The 16,226-nt window shown below is 35.8% G+C and overlaps 1 protein-coding gene across 8 annotated transcripts in view; it reads left to right on the forward strand.

The window, feature by feature from the left end:
• The window catches only part of SMG7 (SMG7 nonsense mediated mRNA decay factor), a 92,673-nt gene that overhangs the window by 53,174 nt on the left and 23,273 nt on the right, over nt 1–16,226 (forward strand). For 7 of the 8 annotated variants that reach the window (XM_040446554.1, XM_040446557.1, XM_040446556.1 and 4 more), the window contains 6 exons: nt 2,075–2,192; nt 3,942–4,074; nt 12,030–12,201; nt 13,407–13,478; nt 14,307–14,457; nt 14,839–14,974. In XM_040446554.1, coding sequence (XP_040302488.1) covers nt 2,075–2,192; nt 3,942–4,074; nt 12,030–12,201; nt 13,407–13,478; nt 14,307–14,457; nt 14,839–14,974 — 782 coding nt within the window. Of the gene's footprint in view, nt 1–2,074; nt 2,193–2,726; nt 2,765–3,941; nt 4,075–12,029; nt 12,202–13,406; nt 13,479–14,306; nt 14,458–14,838; nt 14,975–16,226 lie in introns of those variants that run through there. The other variant, XM_040446558.1, reaches the window with a different exon arrangement.

Genomic DNA, 16,226 nt, shown 5'->3' on the forward strand with positions numbered 1-16,226 from the left:
ATAACCATTTAATTTTTATGAACTATTTGTCATCAATTTAAGACATAGAAGAAAGAATTCATATACCATATAAATAAAAATACCTTATGGTATTAAGTTCATGTCTTCCTGTTGATAATTCTCCAAACTTGAATAGTAAGTAAACCTTGAGAAAAAATATTTGTAGGAAAACTGTACTAAAAGTCCTTGAAATTGACTGAACTGCCTTGCCACCTTTCTTTTCTCCCTTTTTTTTGTTTTGAATAGCCAGGGTGTTTTTGAAAGAAGAACTGAAAGTCCCTAGAAAGAGCAGATGATTTTAACTCCAAAATTAGGAAATATATGGCACTATGTAGTGATCAGTATGCTCTCTATAGCAGCATATGCTGTTCTAAAGTATAAAAAGAGATAATGTGATAATGAATCTCATTCTAATTTTTGAGGACTTTAGTTCTGCAGTGAAATCCACAAAGAGTTAAACTGTTACAACCAGCATTCTGGCCAGAATTTACAATCAAGAGGAAATTAAGACTCTTTAGATGTCTTTTTCTCAACATTGCAGGCCAGTGTTAATGTTGATGCTAATGTTTTAAGAATGTGGTAATACCATCGTCATCTTCTTAAGATAAAAAGAAAAATTCTAAAAACACTTTTTACAGGTATACTTAGTATAGCACCTCAGTTCTTCCCCATTATTAACATAACTGTCGTCATCTTCCTTACTACGGATATTGGTGTCAGCCCTGAGGCACTATATTATGCTTTTGTCATGGTAGGCATAATCTCCATTATGTGACCAAAATTGTGCATGGAGTGATGTTAGGCTGACTATACCTTTTACTTTTTCTTAAGTATTGAATACCCTCAGGAAGTAGGGTTAGGGTTTGGCTTTTATAGGGGACATTTGGCTGCCTAGAAACATTAAGATATGAAGTAATTTAAATGGTAGTCTGTCTGATAAAACAGAGCTAGTGATCCCTTATAATCCTTTCCTTGCCATCGATGAATTGAAACAAGACTGAATAAATCTATATTTAGCCCTAAAACCTAATAAGGGACCAAGAAGCTGATACTACATCCTGTTTTGTTTTGTTTTGTTTTGTTTTGTTTTGTTTTGTTTTGTTTTTAGTCACAAACTCTTGTGAGGATTAACTCAGGAGATTTTATTTGCAGACCTAGAGAAGAGTAAAGATTATGCCATTGTGTCCCAGTAAAATATCAAATGTAATCAGAAGCCTAATTGAAAAGTCTTTTATTAAGTTCTTCTATTGGGGCAGATCACTGTCAGTTATTGCACTCATAAGCCTAGTAATCAGAAAGGCTAATGTGTCTTTCAGGACTCTGGCAGACAGTACGGCCCCAACTGAGTATTACATTTTGTCATAGCCTGACTTCCTGATTTCATCTTTCACCCAATCTCTCATTTGGCCTCTTGAGCAGCTTAATCATCATGTGCTGCAAATTCTCATTTATGTTAAATGGCAAGTATGGATTGCTCACAAAAGTTTCTTGGCAAGCAATTTATCAATCATTAAAATAACCCTTACTGTTATGGCTTTATCGGGTTGACATTATATAGAGTAGGAATAACAGCAGAATGCGCAAACAGCTGCTGGATTGTGAACAGACGTGAAGATTCTGTAAGGACAGTTGAGAATGATTCAGAATAAAAAGAAAAAAGCTGCTCTGGACAGAGATACACTTATGAGAGTAAACAGACCATCTTGGCAGTTCATCATTTCAAATGGGGGGACTTTTGTGGCATATGGCTTCCTGTGATATGAATACGTAGAAATCCAAACTAAAGCAAAGGGTGCACCATTCGGGGTTTTTTTTGTTTTTTAGCCTTTTTCATGTGTTATTTCAAAGCTAAAAGACAAATACACAAGCATTTTGAACCAGATTCAGTCATTAGCCTGAAGGTGAGAGTCGTTTTAAAATGTAGTAGTATAAAACTTCTGCAGCAATCTATGGTATGAAGCAGGTTTTTGCTTTGGGGAGTGGAGAGGGAAGGAGTCATTGGTGTAGTATAATGGTTTTAACTCTGTTTTTCTATATATCTGCTGTTTGTTTGTTTGTTTGTTTTGTTACTCAGATTCTAAGCTGGGTCCAGCTGAGGTCTGGACATCCAGGCAGGCTCTGCAGGACCTGTACCAGAAAATGCTAGTTACTGATTTGGAATACGCTTTAGACAAGAAAGTAGAACAGGATCTGTAAGTACTATCATTTGGGATGTGCCCGTAAGATCAAGAGTTTCAGCAAGACTTTAGAATAAAAAACAATTTGGTTGTTTCTTCTTAACCTGTCTCAGAGTAACAGGTCTTTCAATGAAAACAAAAAATTCTAGTACTTGTGATTTTTTTGGAACAGAATATTTGACCATTGTTATTACTTCAGATAATCTTAGGCAGCAAGAGGAGAATGCTTGAAGTTGAGTCTTATTCAGGTCTTTGGGGTATATCATAAAAACAAATCTATGTATATTTCAAGTACTAAGAGACAGTGTTTGGATTCTCTGTATGTGTTCAGTCCTGCATTTAAACCATGACTAAAAAAGAAATTCAACAGTAAACTTTAGATAAATCTTCTTTGGTGAATGTGATTCTATAAATTTCTCCCAAAGGAAAATGTGTTTGCATTGTAAGGGAACTTCTTCCTTTTATAAAATAAGTAGGTATTTCCTTCCCCCCCACCCCTAATAAAACTAAAGAAAGATTTTGTATATTTAGGCTATTCCACTTGTTCTTTCTATGAGAGGTGAAATGACAGATGACCAGATTCCCAAGTGAGTAAATAAATGCCTTTTGTGGAGGGCCTTGCCTTATAAATTGGATCAAGGATATTAGCCTGATGAAATATTAAGAATCAGTTAAGAATATTCTATTTAGTAATGCCTAGTACCCTAAGTTGTGGTGAAGATTAGTTTTTCCTATATTGTTCACCTTTCTTAGATACTTTATATTTTTAGGAGTTCTAGTAATAAAAGAGCTTAATCACAGCCACTCAGAATCCGTATCTATGATATTAGAGGCAAGGATAAAATGTCATCAGAAATACTGAGGGAGCGATTGTCCTCATGAAGCATTAAAAACGCAAGTGCTCTAGTGTCTCAAAAGTTGACATTGATAAAGAATTAGGTACTTTCCAGGTAGGTTGTAGACCTTTCATCTGTGTTTGCTTCCTTTAATCAAGCCAGTGATAATCTCCCTCCATCCTAGTTCTGTTTTCCCCACCCCCCACTGTGGTTTCCAAGTTAAGGAATGACTGTATTTCACCCTAACTGAATCTAAAATGATTCTTTACACAGCTTGATTCAAGAAAAACATTTTATAATAGAATTTTGATATGCCGTATTTCAGCACTGTGTTTTTTCCTATTTTAAATAGCCAAAATTGAAATATCAAAAAATGAACTTATATTTCAAGCTGTGAAGAAAACATTAACCCCAAGAGAAATAAAGAAAGCATTAAAAAGAATTAGAACAGAGTGCTGTGGGAAATAGATTTTATGGAAATAAGAGATATGGCTTAATATCGAAAAAGAAATTTTCCCCTTATACCTGTCACTTAATAAGGATATACTCAGTCATTTCTTGGCACAGTGTATATGGCAATTTGTTGATAGCTTACTTTTACTTTGGTCTTGCGACTGTAGTTCTTGTTTTGTACTGGGATTCCTAAATAGGCTTTAACTATAGTAGTTCTAAAAGATTAATAACTGAAGCCACAGTCTGATTATTCGAACATTTGGTAAGTGTTTACTAAGGTCAGTTGGATTCTATTGCATGTCTGGTCTTGCTCAAAGAGGAGCATAAAGTTATTTAAATAAGTGAGTAACTTTAATGCAGGTTTACTGTCTAGTGTGTTATAATTATAACAAACAGTTCTTTCTTGTTCTCAGGGGGACCAGTGTCTGCCCAGTGAGTCACTGCTATACCAAATAGAATTACATTTTGTTTTCAGCTGGAATCATGCCTTTAAGAATCAGATCACAACACTACAAGGCCAGGCAAAGAATCGAGCAAACCCGAATCGGAGTGAAGTTCAGGCAAACCTATCTCTGTTCCTAGAGGCAGCTAGTGGCTTCTATACTCAGGTGAGTTCTGCATTGTATATCAGTTCTCCTAGAATTAGTCATGAATGTTCTTTATACACATCTTGTTTAATAAGTACTTTTTGTTATGATTATGGGGGCATCCAGGAGTTGATCACCTATAACCCCTCAAGTGAATAAAAATATCCCAGATTGTTGACCATAAGACCTTTAAAACAAAAAAGATTCAATCAAAAAAGGTTTATGGGGCTCCTGGGTGGCTCAGTCGATTAAGTGTCCTACTTCGGCTCAGGTCATGATCTCGCGGTTTGTGAGCTCGAGCGCCGCGTCAGGCTCTGCACTGACAGCTCGGAGCCTGGAGCCTGCTTCTGGTTCTTTGTCTCCCTATCTCTCTGCTCCTCGTCTGTTCATGCTCTGTTTCTCTTTCTCTCAAAAATAAATAAACATTAAAAAAAATTTTTTTTTAAAGTTTATGTTTTGGTTTAAAGTTTGGAGATACAATTGTGTGAGTAGAAAAAGGGTCATGAGAGCCATATCTTAGTGAAACAGCAAAAGTAGTCTGGTATAAGTGGTATTAGAGCAAATGTGAATTTATGGGTATGGGCATAGTTCATTGTGAAAGTAACAGCTGTGTTGTGCCAGGTAAGAAATAGTCAAAATTTGTGATATCAAGTGAGTTTTCATAGTATTAATGTGTTTAGTAGAATTTATCTGAAGCTTTAAATGCTGTTAAGCTACCTAAGAAATGAAGTAAATTTTCCTCCATTTTAATAATAAAATGATTACTTTATTATTTTAATGATTTATCATCCTCAGAGACTTATCTTGTGCTTGGTTACATGCTGATAAAACTTCTAAACCGGGCGGGTTAAACAATACATAAATCTTCTTTCTGAACAATGAATTTTCTTTAAACAGAATATTTTAGAAAACTTCATCTCATCCATTTGTAGTAGCATTCATAATTAATAAAATGTGTATAAACTCTCATCTTAGAATGGCGAGACACAGTTTTGGAGATCTTAGACTAAAAGAAATCTTTGGCCATTCCCTCTGTGCTTGCTGCTTGACCGTTGCTACCTGTATTTCGGCTCCATTTTGGTTTTACCATGTCTCGGAATGAAGGAAAAGGAAAGGCTGTGTTGGAAGTTGTCACATAGTTAGCCATCATCTTACAGAGATTATTTGTTTTACTTAGACTAAAACATTGTTCACAGTTGATCATTGAAAGAACTAAAGTATGGTTCTTCTTTTCAAAATTAATTTTTAAATGGATGCCAACTTCTAGCAGTAGAAGTTGGTACTTCTGGAGAGAGGGATTGCAGTGTGCCACTAACTAGTCCTTAAAGCAGATGTTAAAGATTAATTCATTCCACAAGTTGGCTTTTAAAAGCCTACTGTTCTAAGGCACACTGCAGATACTGAGGATAAGAAGGGAAAAGAGATAGTCTTTTCCTTTTTTTAAGGGAATATCTAGTCTAAATGAAGAGATGGATACATTAATAGATATTCCTTTTTGCTTTCTAATTATAAAAATAATGCATACTAGTTTTAAGAAATTTGGAAATTACACAGAAAAAGATTTAATTCTGTTCAGGATAAATTACTACTTTAATATATATTCTTCTGATGCTTTAATAATTTTGTACATAGTTGTACATATCCAGTATTATATCTCCTTTATAAACATGTAAGTTTTCCCTTGTATTGTCATGCAGTTTGATAAGCATTTTCTCTAATATTGGATTATTTGATGATGACATTCTTCACTGGATGATGAATAAAATCATTGGATAATCAAGTTATAAAACTGTTAACATACATTGTTATTTCCCAGGAGATTATCATTTATATTTTTATATTTCCATCAGCAGTGTATGTAAGTGTCCATCTTTTTTATTTATTTTTGAGAGAGAGAGACAGAGCGAGTGGGGGAGGGGCAGAGAGAAAGGGAGACACAGAATCTGAAGCAGGCTCCAGGCTCCACGCTGTCCGCACAAAGCCCAACACGGGGCTTGAACTCACAAGCTGCAAGATCATGACCTGAGCTGAAGTCGGACACTTAACTGGCTGAGCCACACAGGCGCCCCTGCAAAAGTATCTATCTTGATGCATGCTTGCCAGCGTTAAGTGTTTTCAGTAAAAGTGAATGCATGATTAAATGAGTAACTTACACTTATTAGATGGAAAATAATTTTTCTTTTAAAATTTAATGTTTGGGTTATTAGTATTGACTGCATTCCTATTTTATTAGATGTTTGTATTTTGTATAAGTCATTGTTTACTTTTCCTACTCATCATTTGGATCCTATTGTTTTCATGGTGATTTGTCTGATTTATACTGAAAGATACTAATTTTTTCCATTATTTTTGGCAGATATCTTTTTCTCAAGTTTCTTCTTTTGTTCTTTCATTTAAATCAGAGTTTCCTAATGTTACCAGGTTCTTTTTTTTTTTTTTAATATGGTTTTTTTTGTTTGTTTTGTTTTGTTTTGTTTTTGTCCATAGGTCAGTGGAGGGAGTGTGAGCAGGGGAGGGGCTGGGAGGGTGGGGGAGAGAAAATCCCAGGCAGGCTCAACGCAGGGCTTGAACTCAAAATTGTGAGATCATGACCTAGGCCAAAATCAAGAGTCAGACACTTAACCATCTAAGCCACCCAGATCAATGGATATTTAGTAAGGGCAATAATATTTATATTTAAAGGAACAAATAGATATTATAATTCAAATCTCAATATTTGAAAATTAGCACCAATATCTTATAGTAATGATTAAATTATGACATCTGTAAAATGCAAATTTATGAAACTATTATAAGTTGATGTTTATGAAGATCTTTTAAGTTGATGAAAAGATCGTGTTATTGAATTACAGTTTGACTGGATATGTTAATCGAGGAATCTCAGCTCAGAGTATTAACAAAAGTGTTATCCCCTACCCCGCCATCACTACTTTCATCTATGCTTTGTTGAATTCCAGATTTCTACCATAACTTCTTAGAAAGATTTCATAACATTCTGGTTGCTTTTAGATTTTTGAAATATAGTCTAGTTTTAAAACTCTAGTCCGATTCAAATCTGTATTCCTTCCTCTCCCTATGTAGTAGAAAGTGGAATTTTGAATGAACACAGCTGAAGTAGGGGGAGCAGTAGGGACCCCGAGCAGCTGGGCATGGTGGAAGAGAGGGAAGGAGTCCATATGCTACAATACATTTTTATTATAGTTGTTATACAGATTGGTTAATAACCTAGAAACATGATTTTTAACCTTTTTTATGATGCAGTGTAACACATTTCCAAAGTTTTAATTGCACCTTGATAAATCTGCAAGGAAGGAAAACAAGAATCATTTTTATTGAGGGAGTATGGTAATTGTAAACAAAATTTTATAGGCAGGTAAATAAAATCATTCAAATTATTTTATAATGAAAAAGATATGGCTAATCTAATTTTGAAAAACATTTTTTCGATTTTTATAATAAGCATTGATTTTCTCCACCAGCATTCCTTAGGCAGTGGTTGAACAATTAAAACAATTGTAGAATGAGCGTTAATAAACTTTTTCATATATTAACATTAATAGGATATTTTACTTGCATTTTTATGTTGTCTTCGTTTGATAATTGAAACAGTTAATGGTGTTGCTAACAATAATGTTTTATACATCTTTCTTGATTACACATAGTACAGATTAAGCTATGAGACTGAGGGTGTAGACCAAATCCACATCATCATACAATCTACTAGGCCACGATGAGTTTTGAATTTTAATCTTTAAGTGTAGTTGCGAGCCGTTGGAGAGGAGGCAGGGACGTAACATGATAAAGTTCGCATTTTTAAAAGATTATCCTAGCAGGGGGCTCCTGGGTGACTCAGTTGGTTGAGTGTCTGAGTCTAGCTTAGGTCGTGATCTTGCAGCTAGTGAGTTCGAGCCCTGTGTCGGGCTCTGTGCTGACAGCTCAGAGCCTGGAGCCTGCTTCAGATTCTGTGTCTCCCTCTCTGTCTACCCCTTCCCCACTCAGGCTCGCTCTCTCTCTCTCTCGCTCTTTCTCTCTTTCTGTCAAAAATAAATAAACATTAAAAAAAAGTAATAAAAAAAAAAAAGATTATCCTGGCTGTTGTATGGAGAATGTTGTATGGGGGTTAGGAATGGAAGCTAATTAGGATGCTACTGTGGTAATAGAAAAAAAGTGATGGATTTTTGAAGATTAACCAATAGACTTGATCATGGATTGGACTGGATATGTGGAATCAAGATAGGGGAGGAGTCAAAGATGACTTCAGTTATCAGATTGAGCAGCTAGTTGACTAGTTGTACCATTTACCAAGATGGAGAATACTGAAGAGAAAACATCTCTGTCCGTGTTAAGTTAGATAGCCTATTTGACATCTGAGTGCAAATGTCATATAGGTAATTGGATAAATAAGCTTGGAGCCCTGTAAGAAGGTCAGGGCCAGAGTAAATTTTATGATTACAATGAAGAACCCTGCCTTAGTCAGACATTAGTGTTTGGTATTTAAAACCGTAGAGCTAGGTGAGAACAGGTCACCACAAGAGGAGCCACCATTGCAGTAGTAGAAAATCAGAGCGGTGACTTGGAAGCCAAGAGAAAACATTTCAGTAAGAAGAAGGAGTGGTCATCCCTGTTGAGTAGTGCTAAGAAGTCAAATAAGATGATTAAAAAGTGACCGATTAGATTTGACAGCATAGAAGTCACTGGTGACATTAACAAATACTGTATTTCTTCATTTCTAAAATATTTTGGGGGCCCCTGGGGTGGCTCAGTTAGTCAGTCTTCCAACTCTTGATTTCAGCTCAGGTCATGATCTCACCATTCATGAAATCAAGCCCATGTCTCTGTGCTGTCAGCTTGGGATTTTTTTTTTCTCTGTCTGCCCCTCCTGTGCATGTGCGTGCTCTGTCTCAAAATAAATAAACTTTAAAAAATAATTTAAAAATGTTTTTCATATTTTAACGTCTCTTGATTAGAAGTTCACAAGAGATGATAAGGCACTATTTAATTGGCAGTATTTTTTTCTCTCAATGTTACAATAAATAATAGTTCATCATACAATTTATGGTATCTTGGATTTAATGAAATGTGACTTTGGTAAAATGGGAATAGAAATCTGATTGGAGTGGATTGAGAAGAGATTAATACATGATTATCCTCATTTATATTTCTGTGAAGATGTTTTTACTTCTTAGATGTCATTTTGTGAGCCATTTAAAGCATGGTACCAAATTCAAGCCAGAACCGAATTCCCAAAGTAAAGATGTAACAACATTCTACTGTAGGTTTTTTTAAAACATCAAAGAACTGAACAAGTAGTTGTTACTCTAAGAAACTGGGAGCCAAAAAAAAGTATTATTTTCTGTAGTTTTTTTGAGGGGTGATCTATACCTTCATAGTTAGTTCTCTATTTTTAGCATAGAAGAGCCAAGGAGCAGTGGAATAACATAATACTGAGTTTTCACAGAATAATTGCCAAATATAGTTTTGTTCAACTTATGAAACATCTGTTTTTCTTCTTTAGTGCCACCTTGTTTCTGCATCTAAATCAACCAGAGCTCTCTTACCCAGAATCTTTGAATCAGCAGGAACTTTTCTGATATCTTCACCTACAACTCCTGGGTTCAGGCAAAATTTTATTACAAGACATTCTATATGATGCTCCAGCCACGTTTGATTTACTTTTTTGTGTGAACATTCTGTTTTCTTCTTGATAGATGTTTAGCCTTGCCTTGTGTTCCAGTCTGTTCTTTCAGTACCTTCAGTACCTACCAAACTCCGTTCTCTACCATCCACCACGTTTCTTCTTCCTATCTTCTACATTCGTCTGTTTTTGGTGTCTCCCTCTCCCTCCATTTTTCGTTCCTTTCCTGTATTTCTTGCCTTTTCTATTTGCTGACTCTAGCCATTCTGAGCATTTACTTGTTTACCTAATTTTATCTCAGCAAATTCTTGCCCATTACAAATGTACAGGTATAAGTAAAGCTGAAATAGATAATTCCTGTGCTTAGTAGTAAAGGGTACACAAGGGTACACAGAATTTGTATTCAGTTATGGAAGTGGTTTTTATCTTAGAAAAAAGTAGGACATTTTAAATCATGAGTTGGGTCCTCAGGGTGTCTTATTTTATATTGTGAATTCTGCACATTAAAAAGTGTGATGATAGAATCAATGTATTTCTAATTTTGTAACGTTAGTCAAATCACTTGATATTTCTGTTGCTTTCATATCCTCATCTGAAAAAATAGAGCTTCATCACTATATATACTATATTGCTGCTAGTTTATCTCCAGGGTAAGTGAGACAAATGTATCAAGTAAGCTAGGGAATGCAGTTTGCTACAGATAGAGATTATTCTCTTGGCTTATGCTAGCTATCATGTTTTCCTTGCTCCCTTCCCCTTCCCCTCCCCACCCTCATGTTATTTATCTATCTTGCTCATTTGACTGTGAGCCATTTAAGAACGTAGATTTTCGGGGCGCCTGGGTGGCGCAGTCGGTTAAGCGTCCGACTTCAGCCAGGTCACGATCTCGCGGTCCATGAGTTCGAGCCCCGCGTCGGGCTCTGGGCTGATGGCTCAGAGCCTGGACCCTGTTTCTGATTCTGTGTCTCCCTCTCTCTCTGCCCCTCCCCCGTTCATGCTCTGTCTCTCTCTGTCCCCAAAAAATAAATAAACGTTAAAAAAAATAAATAAATAAAGAACGTAGATTTTCTTATTCATCTCTGTTATCCCTGTTGCTTACCATGGTGTCTGATATAGTAACCAGATATTTGAATGAATATATTTAAGTAAATATTTGAATGGATGGAATAGAACGGAAAGAACTGTGTGGGGCCAATAATGAAACCCTTGGGGAACAAGGTCGGGGGAGAAATGCTTTTGAATAAAGGAGGCTGAAAAGGAATGATTGGTAAGACAACAGCAACAAAAAAGCAAAGCTCAGTGATCAGCCTTAAGGTTAGCTGTTTTAAATGCAGCAAAGAGGTCCAATAGGATAATGACTGAAAAGTGTCCATTGTATTTGCTTATTAGATAACTGGGTCTCATATGGACAACAGTTTCAGTAGAGTGGTGGTGGATGGTAGGATGGGAAGAGGGGTTTGTGTGGAAGGCAGATCATAATGGATTAAGAAGTGAATAGGAATTGAGAAAGCAAATAGGACACGTGTGGATTCCTTTGAAGCAGTTTGGTTAAGAAGAGGAAGAGACATTAAAAGGTTACTGGAGGAGGAATCTAGGATCAAGGAGGGGAGTGTTTTGGTTTTGGATTATTATATTTTCTGTGGGTGACACTTGATATTTGCAGGCCATAGCAAAGAAGCATGAGAAGTTGACAGTAGATATAAGAGTGAGGGGATGGTAGGCAGGAGGCAGACAGAATGAAATAAGCATGCTCAGACAGAGGAGTTAGTTCTAACGAGGAGGAGGTAGGTACCTCTAATAGTAAGACTAGAGGAGATAAAGGAGGAAGAAGTGGGTAGTCTCCATAAATGTCAAAAGTCCCTTGCAGGTCTGTATCAGATCCATTGTGTATGCAAAGATAAGAACTGACATAGGACTTAAAATAAATCTCAGGGAACTCCTAAAATCGAACAAATATGTTGGCTTGCATTTAAGTCCTATTTGTAACCACTCAGTCTTTAATGGTTTTTGTGTCTTTCTAAGAGAAATAGTAGATAGATAATTTCTTGGAGTTGCTGAATGGGACTGAATACCCTATTCAGGTAAAAAAGTCTTTTTAAATAATGTTTCTGTTCCTTTTAGATGCACATCTTAGATTGCTCTAATACTTAAGAATTTAAAAGATATGATTTATAATAAATGTTACTAGTTATCCTATCTTGTTTTCTTAGAGTCTTTGCTCCAGTCTCAGTAGTATATGATATTAGGTATACATGTTAAAGTATACAAACTTTACTGTTAGAGCACTGCTGACTTACCAGTTCTGACTTACCACTAAATCTTGCTCATGTTTTCCTTTTAGTTATTACAAGAACTGTGTACGGTGTTTAATGTAGATTTACCATGCCGTGTGAAGTCTTCCCAATTGGGAATTATCAGCAATAAACAGACGCATACCAGCGCCATAGTGAAGCCACAGTCTAGCTCCTGTTCCTATATCTGCCAGCACTGCCTCGTCCACCTTGGAGACATTGGTGAGCCTTTGGTGTGAAGGAATTGCTAATATATTCATCCTTTTCTTTGGAGTAGTCCTAGAAAGAAGCTCTTTTCCCTCAAACTGAGTGTGTACACACAATTTCGTTTGCCATAAGAGGAAATTATAAATTGTATATTAAAGAATTTACATTGTCTCGGTATTTTGGGATTGGCAAAGGATTTTCAAGGTAGTAACTTTCATATGAAGATGTAAATTTTATTCAGACTTCATGCAGATATAGGCAAATGAATAGCAAACATGTAATCAAAGCTAAAGTTTTCAAAGTGGTGCCGTAATGTCTTTTAAATTAAAAGTCTGTACTCTTGGAATTGCAGGGTTTATAAGTTACTCCTTCTGAAGCTAGATTGTCTTCTTTTCTTCCTATCGTCAGTATATTAAAACCTCATTTTTAATTGTTTCCTTTTTGCAGTTAAATTTGTTTTTCTATTTAATGTAGTTTGTCTGAGAGTGTTATGTAACTTATTCTTGTTCGTCCCTTTAAGGTGACCTAAAAGGGTTGTAAAATAAATTAACTATAGGATTATGTTTCAACTGTCCTCAAATAACAAGGAATGGAGAACATTCCTTTGAGTTCGAAGATTTTAGATATCTAGATGTCATATAAATCACTGACTCCATTTGGGGTCATGTCAAAGTAAGCACCAAGTTCTGCATGGAGACTCAGTGAATAGTGCATTTAGGTTGTTTTTGCTTTTAGTGTATCCTGTGCACACACATACTTAATATTGCAGTAGGTATGAGACATTTTTCAAAGTCACTTTATAAGATATTGAAGAAATACATACTTTTCAGATCATATTGTATAGTGTTTTTTGTTTTGTTTTGTTTTTAAGTGCCATATAACTCACCCCTTCTTGGTGGGCCGGCTCCAGGTCACCAGCATAGTCCATAGGGGGAGCTGGTGATGCATGACACTGGAGGACCTGAAAATGGGGGCTAGGTAAGCTTTACAATTGGTTCCATGCTGAATGTCCCAAATAGGGAAGGCCAGATGGACACTTCACACATAATCCTATAGTTAATTTGTTTTAAAGTATTTTCTGTCTTTAATTATCTTAAATTAATTTTAATGTGTTTATTATCTTTAGAATTGAAATCTGTAGTTGTTTTGAAAATAGTACCCTACTAGTTTTTTTATTCATTGTTTGTTTATAAACTAAAGTTTCTTTTTCCTCTTCTCAGCTCGATACAGAAACCAGACCAGCCAGGCAGAGTCCTACTATAGGCATGCAGCTCAGCTTGTCCCCTCTAATGGTGAGTGGGCCTCTCACAGCAAGTCGTGGTTGACTAGGATACTTGATTCTCTATAGCAGTATGGAAAATAAGGCTCATCTTCAGGTTTTTGAAAGCAAAAGATTTTGGAGTTTTGGTAATAAGTTTTGGAGATTTGGTATTGATTGACTTGGAGTTTTGGTCATATTTTTTCTTTTCATTGTATATTCTATATAAGCAGAAGTGGATTTTTTAAATAAAACTGTTGTTGTCAGTAAACCAGTATAAAAAGAATATCCCCTAATGTGATCTAAAATTGTTTCAATAACTCTGGCTTCCTTAATTATCTCTTAATACCACCATTTCCTTACTAGAAAAATTTTTATTTATCTAAGAGATAGTGCTTATGTCTTTTGATGGCCTCAAAAGCGACATTAGCAGTGATTCTTGTTTGGTAAAATACATCATTCTTGTTAAGCCAAATTGAAATTCTTTTAGATTCTGAAAGGAGCTCCTTTCGAGCAGGGGTGGCAGTTGGGCACACTGTTCGTTTCATTTTGTCTCTGGCTGCTTTCCCACAGCGGTGGCAGACGTGGTAGTTGTGATGGAGTCTCCTAGGCCCACGTGAAGTCTTACCTATGCTTCTAGTGCTCTCTACCCTAATGACGTGCTTTTTAACCTGTACATGCTATGTTCTGTTGTGGGAGTGTGCTGTTTTGAATTATGCCCATTTGTAATGAGTTACTCATGAGATTTACTTTATAAAATACTCCCCATTATTAATTTAAAGGTTTGAAAACTGATCACCTGTATTCTGATAGCAAGACTGTGCATCTTGGGTTACTTTAGCATCTTAACTTTCTCCTCTAGGTCAGCCTTACAATCAGTTGGCTATCTTAGCTTCTTCCAAAGGAGACCATCTGACCACAATTTTCTACTACTGCAGAAGCATCGCTGTGAAGTTCCCGTTCCCAGCTGCCTCCACTAATCTACAAAAAGCACTTTCTAAAGCACTGGAAAGGTAGGGCTGACTTTTCCAAGAGGACTTTGTGTAACCTGGTAGTCTTCACCTGTCAACCTGATAGCGTACAAGAACTGATAGTTACCTGTGCTTTTCTTCCATTTGCCTAATTTCTCAACATGTAGATATGTTTTAATAGTTTTGCATGTAGTCATTGCTGAATTTCAAGCAGTCAGCCTCTGATTTGTTCCCAGTAGAGGAGTACAGGCTGCTGAATTCTCACAACTCCTCTGAGTGTGTTGCAGATAAAAAGTTTCATGCAGAATCTTCTCCTTGTGTATCAGGTGCTCAAATAATGTGTTTTTGCAGACTGAAACCTCTTTTAAGAGGTGTTAGCCATTTTGCTGCTTAAGATTCATGGAAATTTTTCTTCCATTTCAGCCGGGATGAGGTGAAAACCAAATGGAGTGTTTCTGACTTCATCAAGGCCTTTATTAAATTCCACGGTCATGTGTACCTGAGTAAGAGCTTGGAAAAGTTGAGCCCACTTCGAGAGAAATTGGAAGAACAGTTTAAGGTTAGATTTCAAAAATAGAGAATTTTTTTGTCTTGTCTAAATCAGGAAGCATAAGATATTGATGAAGTTGACTCCTAGTTTTTATGTCATTACTTAGCTGTGAACTCTTGGTTAAATGTAAATTTGAAGCATATGGAGTTTTTGCATACAGCATCCCCTCACTTTAAACAGAGATACCATCTATAAAGAAATATAGCAGTGGCGTTTTCACTAAATAGCTGCTGTTTGGCAGAAAGTTACCAAAGTGGGGAGAAAAAACCAACTCCTCCTTCTTCTCAGATCAAGCACCTTTCTCTCTCAGTTTTGAAAGTACTACTTTTGATGGTTTTTATATTCTTAGATATAATTCTGGTACCTACTTTATAATATTTCCATTTTGCAACCCGGGCTCATTATTCTCATTGTGCTTTGATCCATCAGGATTTGTGGTAGTTTGAAGGAAAGGAATGAGAATTTCATTCTTTTATTAATTTGTGTAAGGAAATAAATTAACCTTTGTTATATTTATAAGTATGAAAATGATCTTTTATTAGAATATTGAATTAGCAGTATTAATTCTGTCTTTAATTCATGTATTCAACAAATATTTCACTGCCTGTTAATGTCAGTCACTGTTTTAGTCACTGGGATCAACAGTGAACAAGACAGTCTTAAAGAACATTTTATATTTCTTGGTTGCTTCTGGGTATCTAAGCACTTGGGATGTTGTCTATAACTGCCTTACAGATTTATAAGTAGTATAAAAGTAACATGTCCCAGAGATTGTAAAACTTAGTTAAGAGACATAAATTAGCCAAGTATAGTCAATGTGAAGTAGTTTTACAGATAATCATTTTGCAGTTAACACTTTTTATGTACAAGAGATTGTACTAAATAACTATAATAGAAATAGTTTGTTTTTGAATAATCTTTTAGAGTCTCCTGCTGCTTTCTGCTTCTTTTAGGGGCCTATTTCAACTTTTAGCCCATGATTTACAGAATCAAGTACAAGCAAGGAACAACTAATTTTTATGCCCTAACTAAGCTATTCTGCCTGTACAGAACAAACAAGTCTGAATAGTTTCATTATAAGTGGTCAGATATATGAAGGATTATTTTAAAATAACTTCTCTTTGTCTTTTCTGAGGTCAGAACTAAAATCATTAATCCTAAAAAGATATCTATAGGGGGTTGCTAAGGATTCTGTCTTTGAAGAGCTTAAAAGTCAGGTTGACAGTCGTCTTCCTTGGATGGTTTAGGTACAGTTCTGTAA

The sequence above is a fragment of the Herpailurus yagouaroundi genome, unplaced genomic scaffold (assembly GCF_014898765.1).
Source record: "Herpailurus yagouaroundi ecotype Mexico unplaced genomic scaffold, PumYag 195, whole genome shotgun sequence".
In the NCBI taxonomy this organism is placed as follows: domain Eukaryota; kingdom Metazoa; phylum Chordata; class Mammalia; order Carnivora; family Felidae; genus Herpailurus; species Herpailurus yagouaroundi.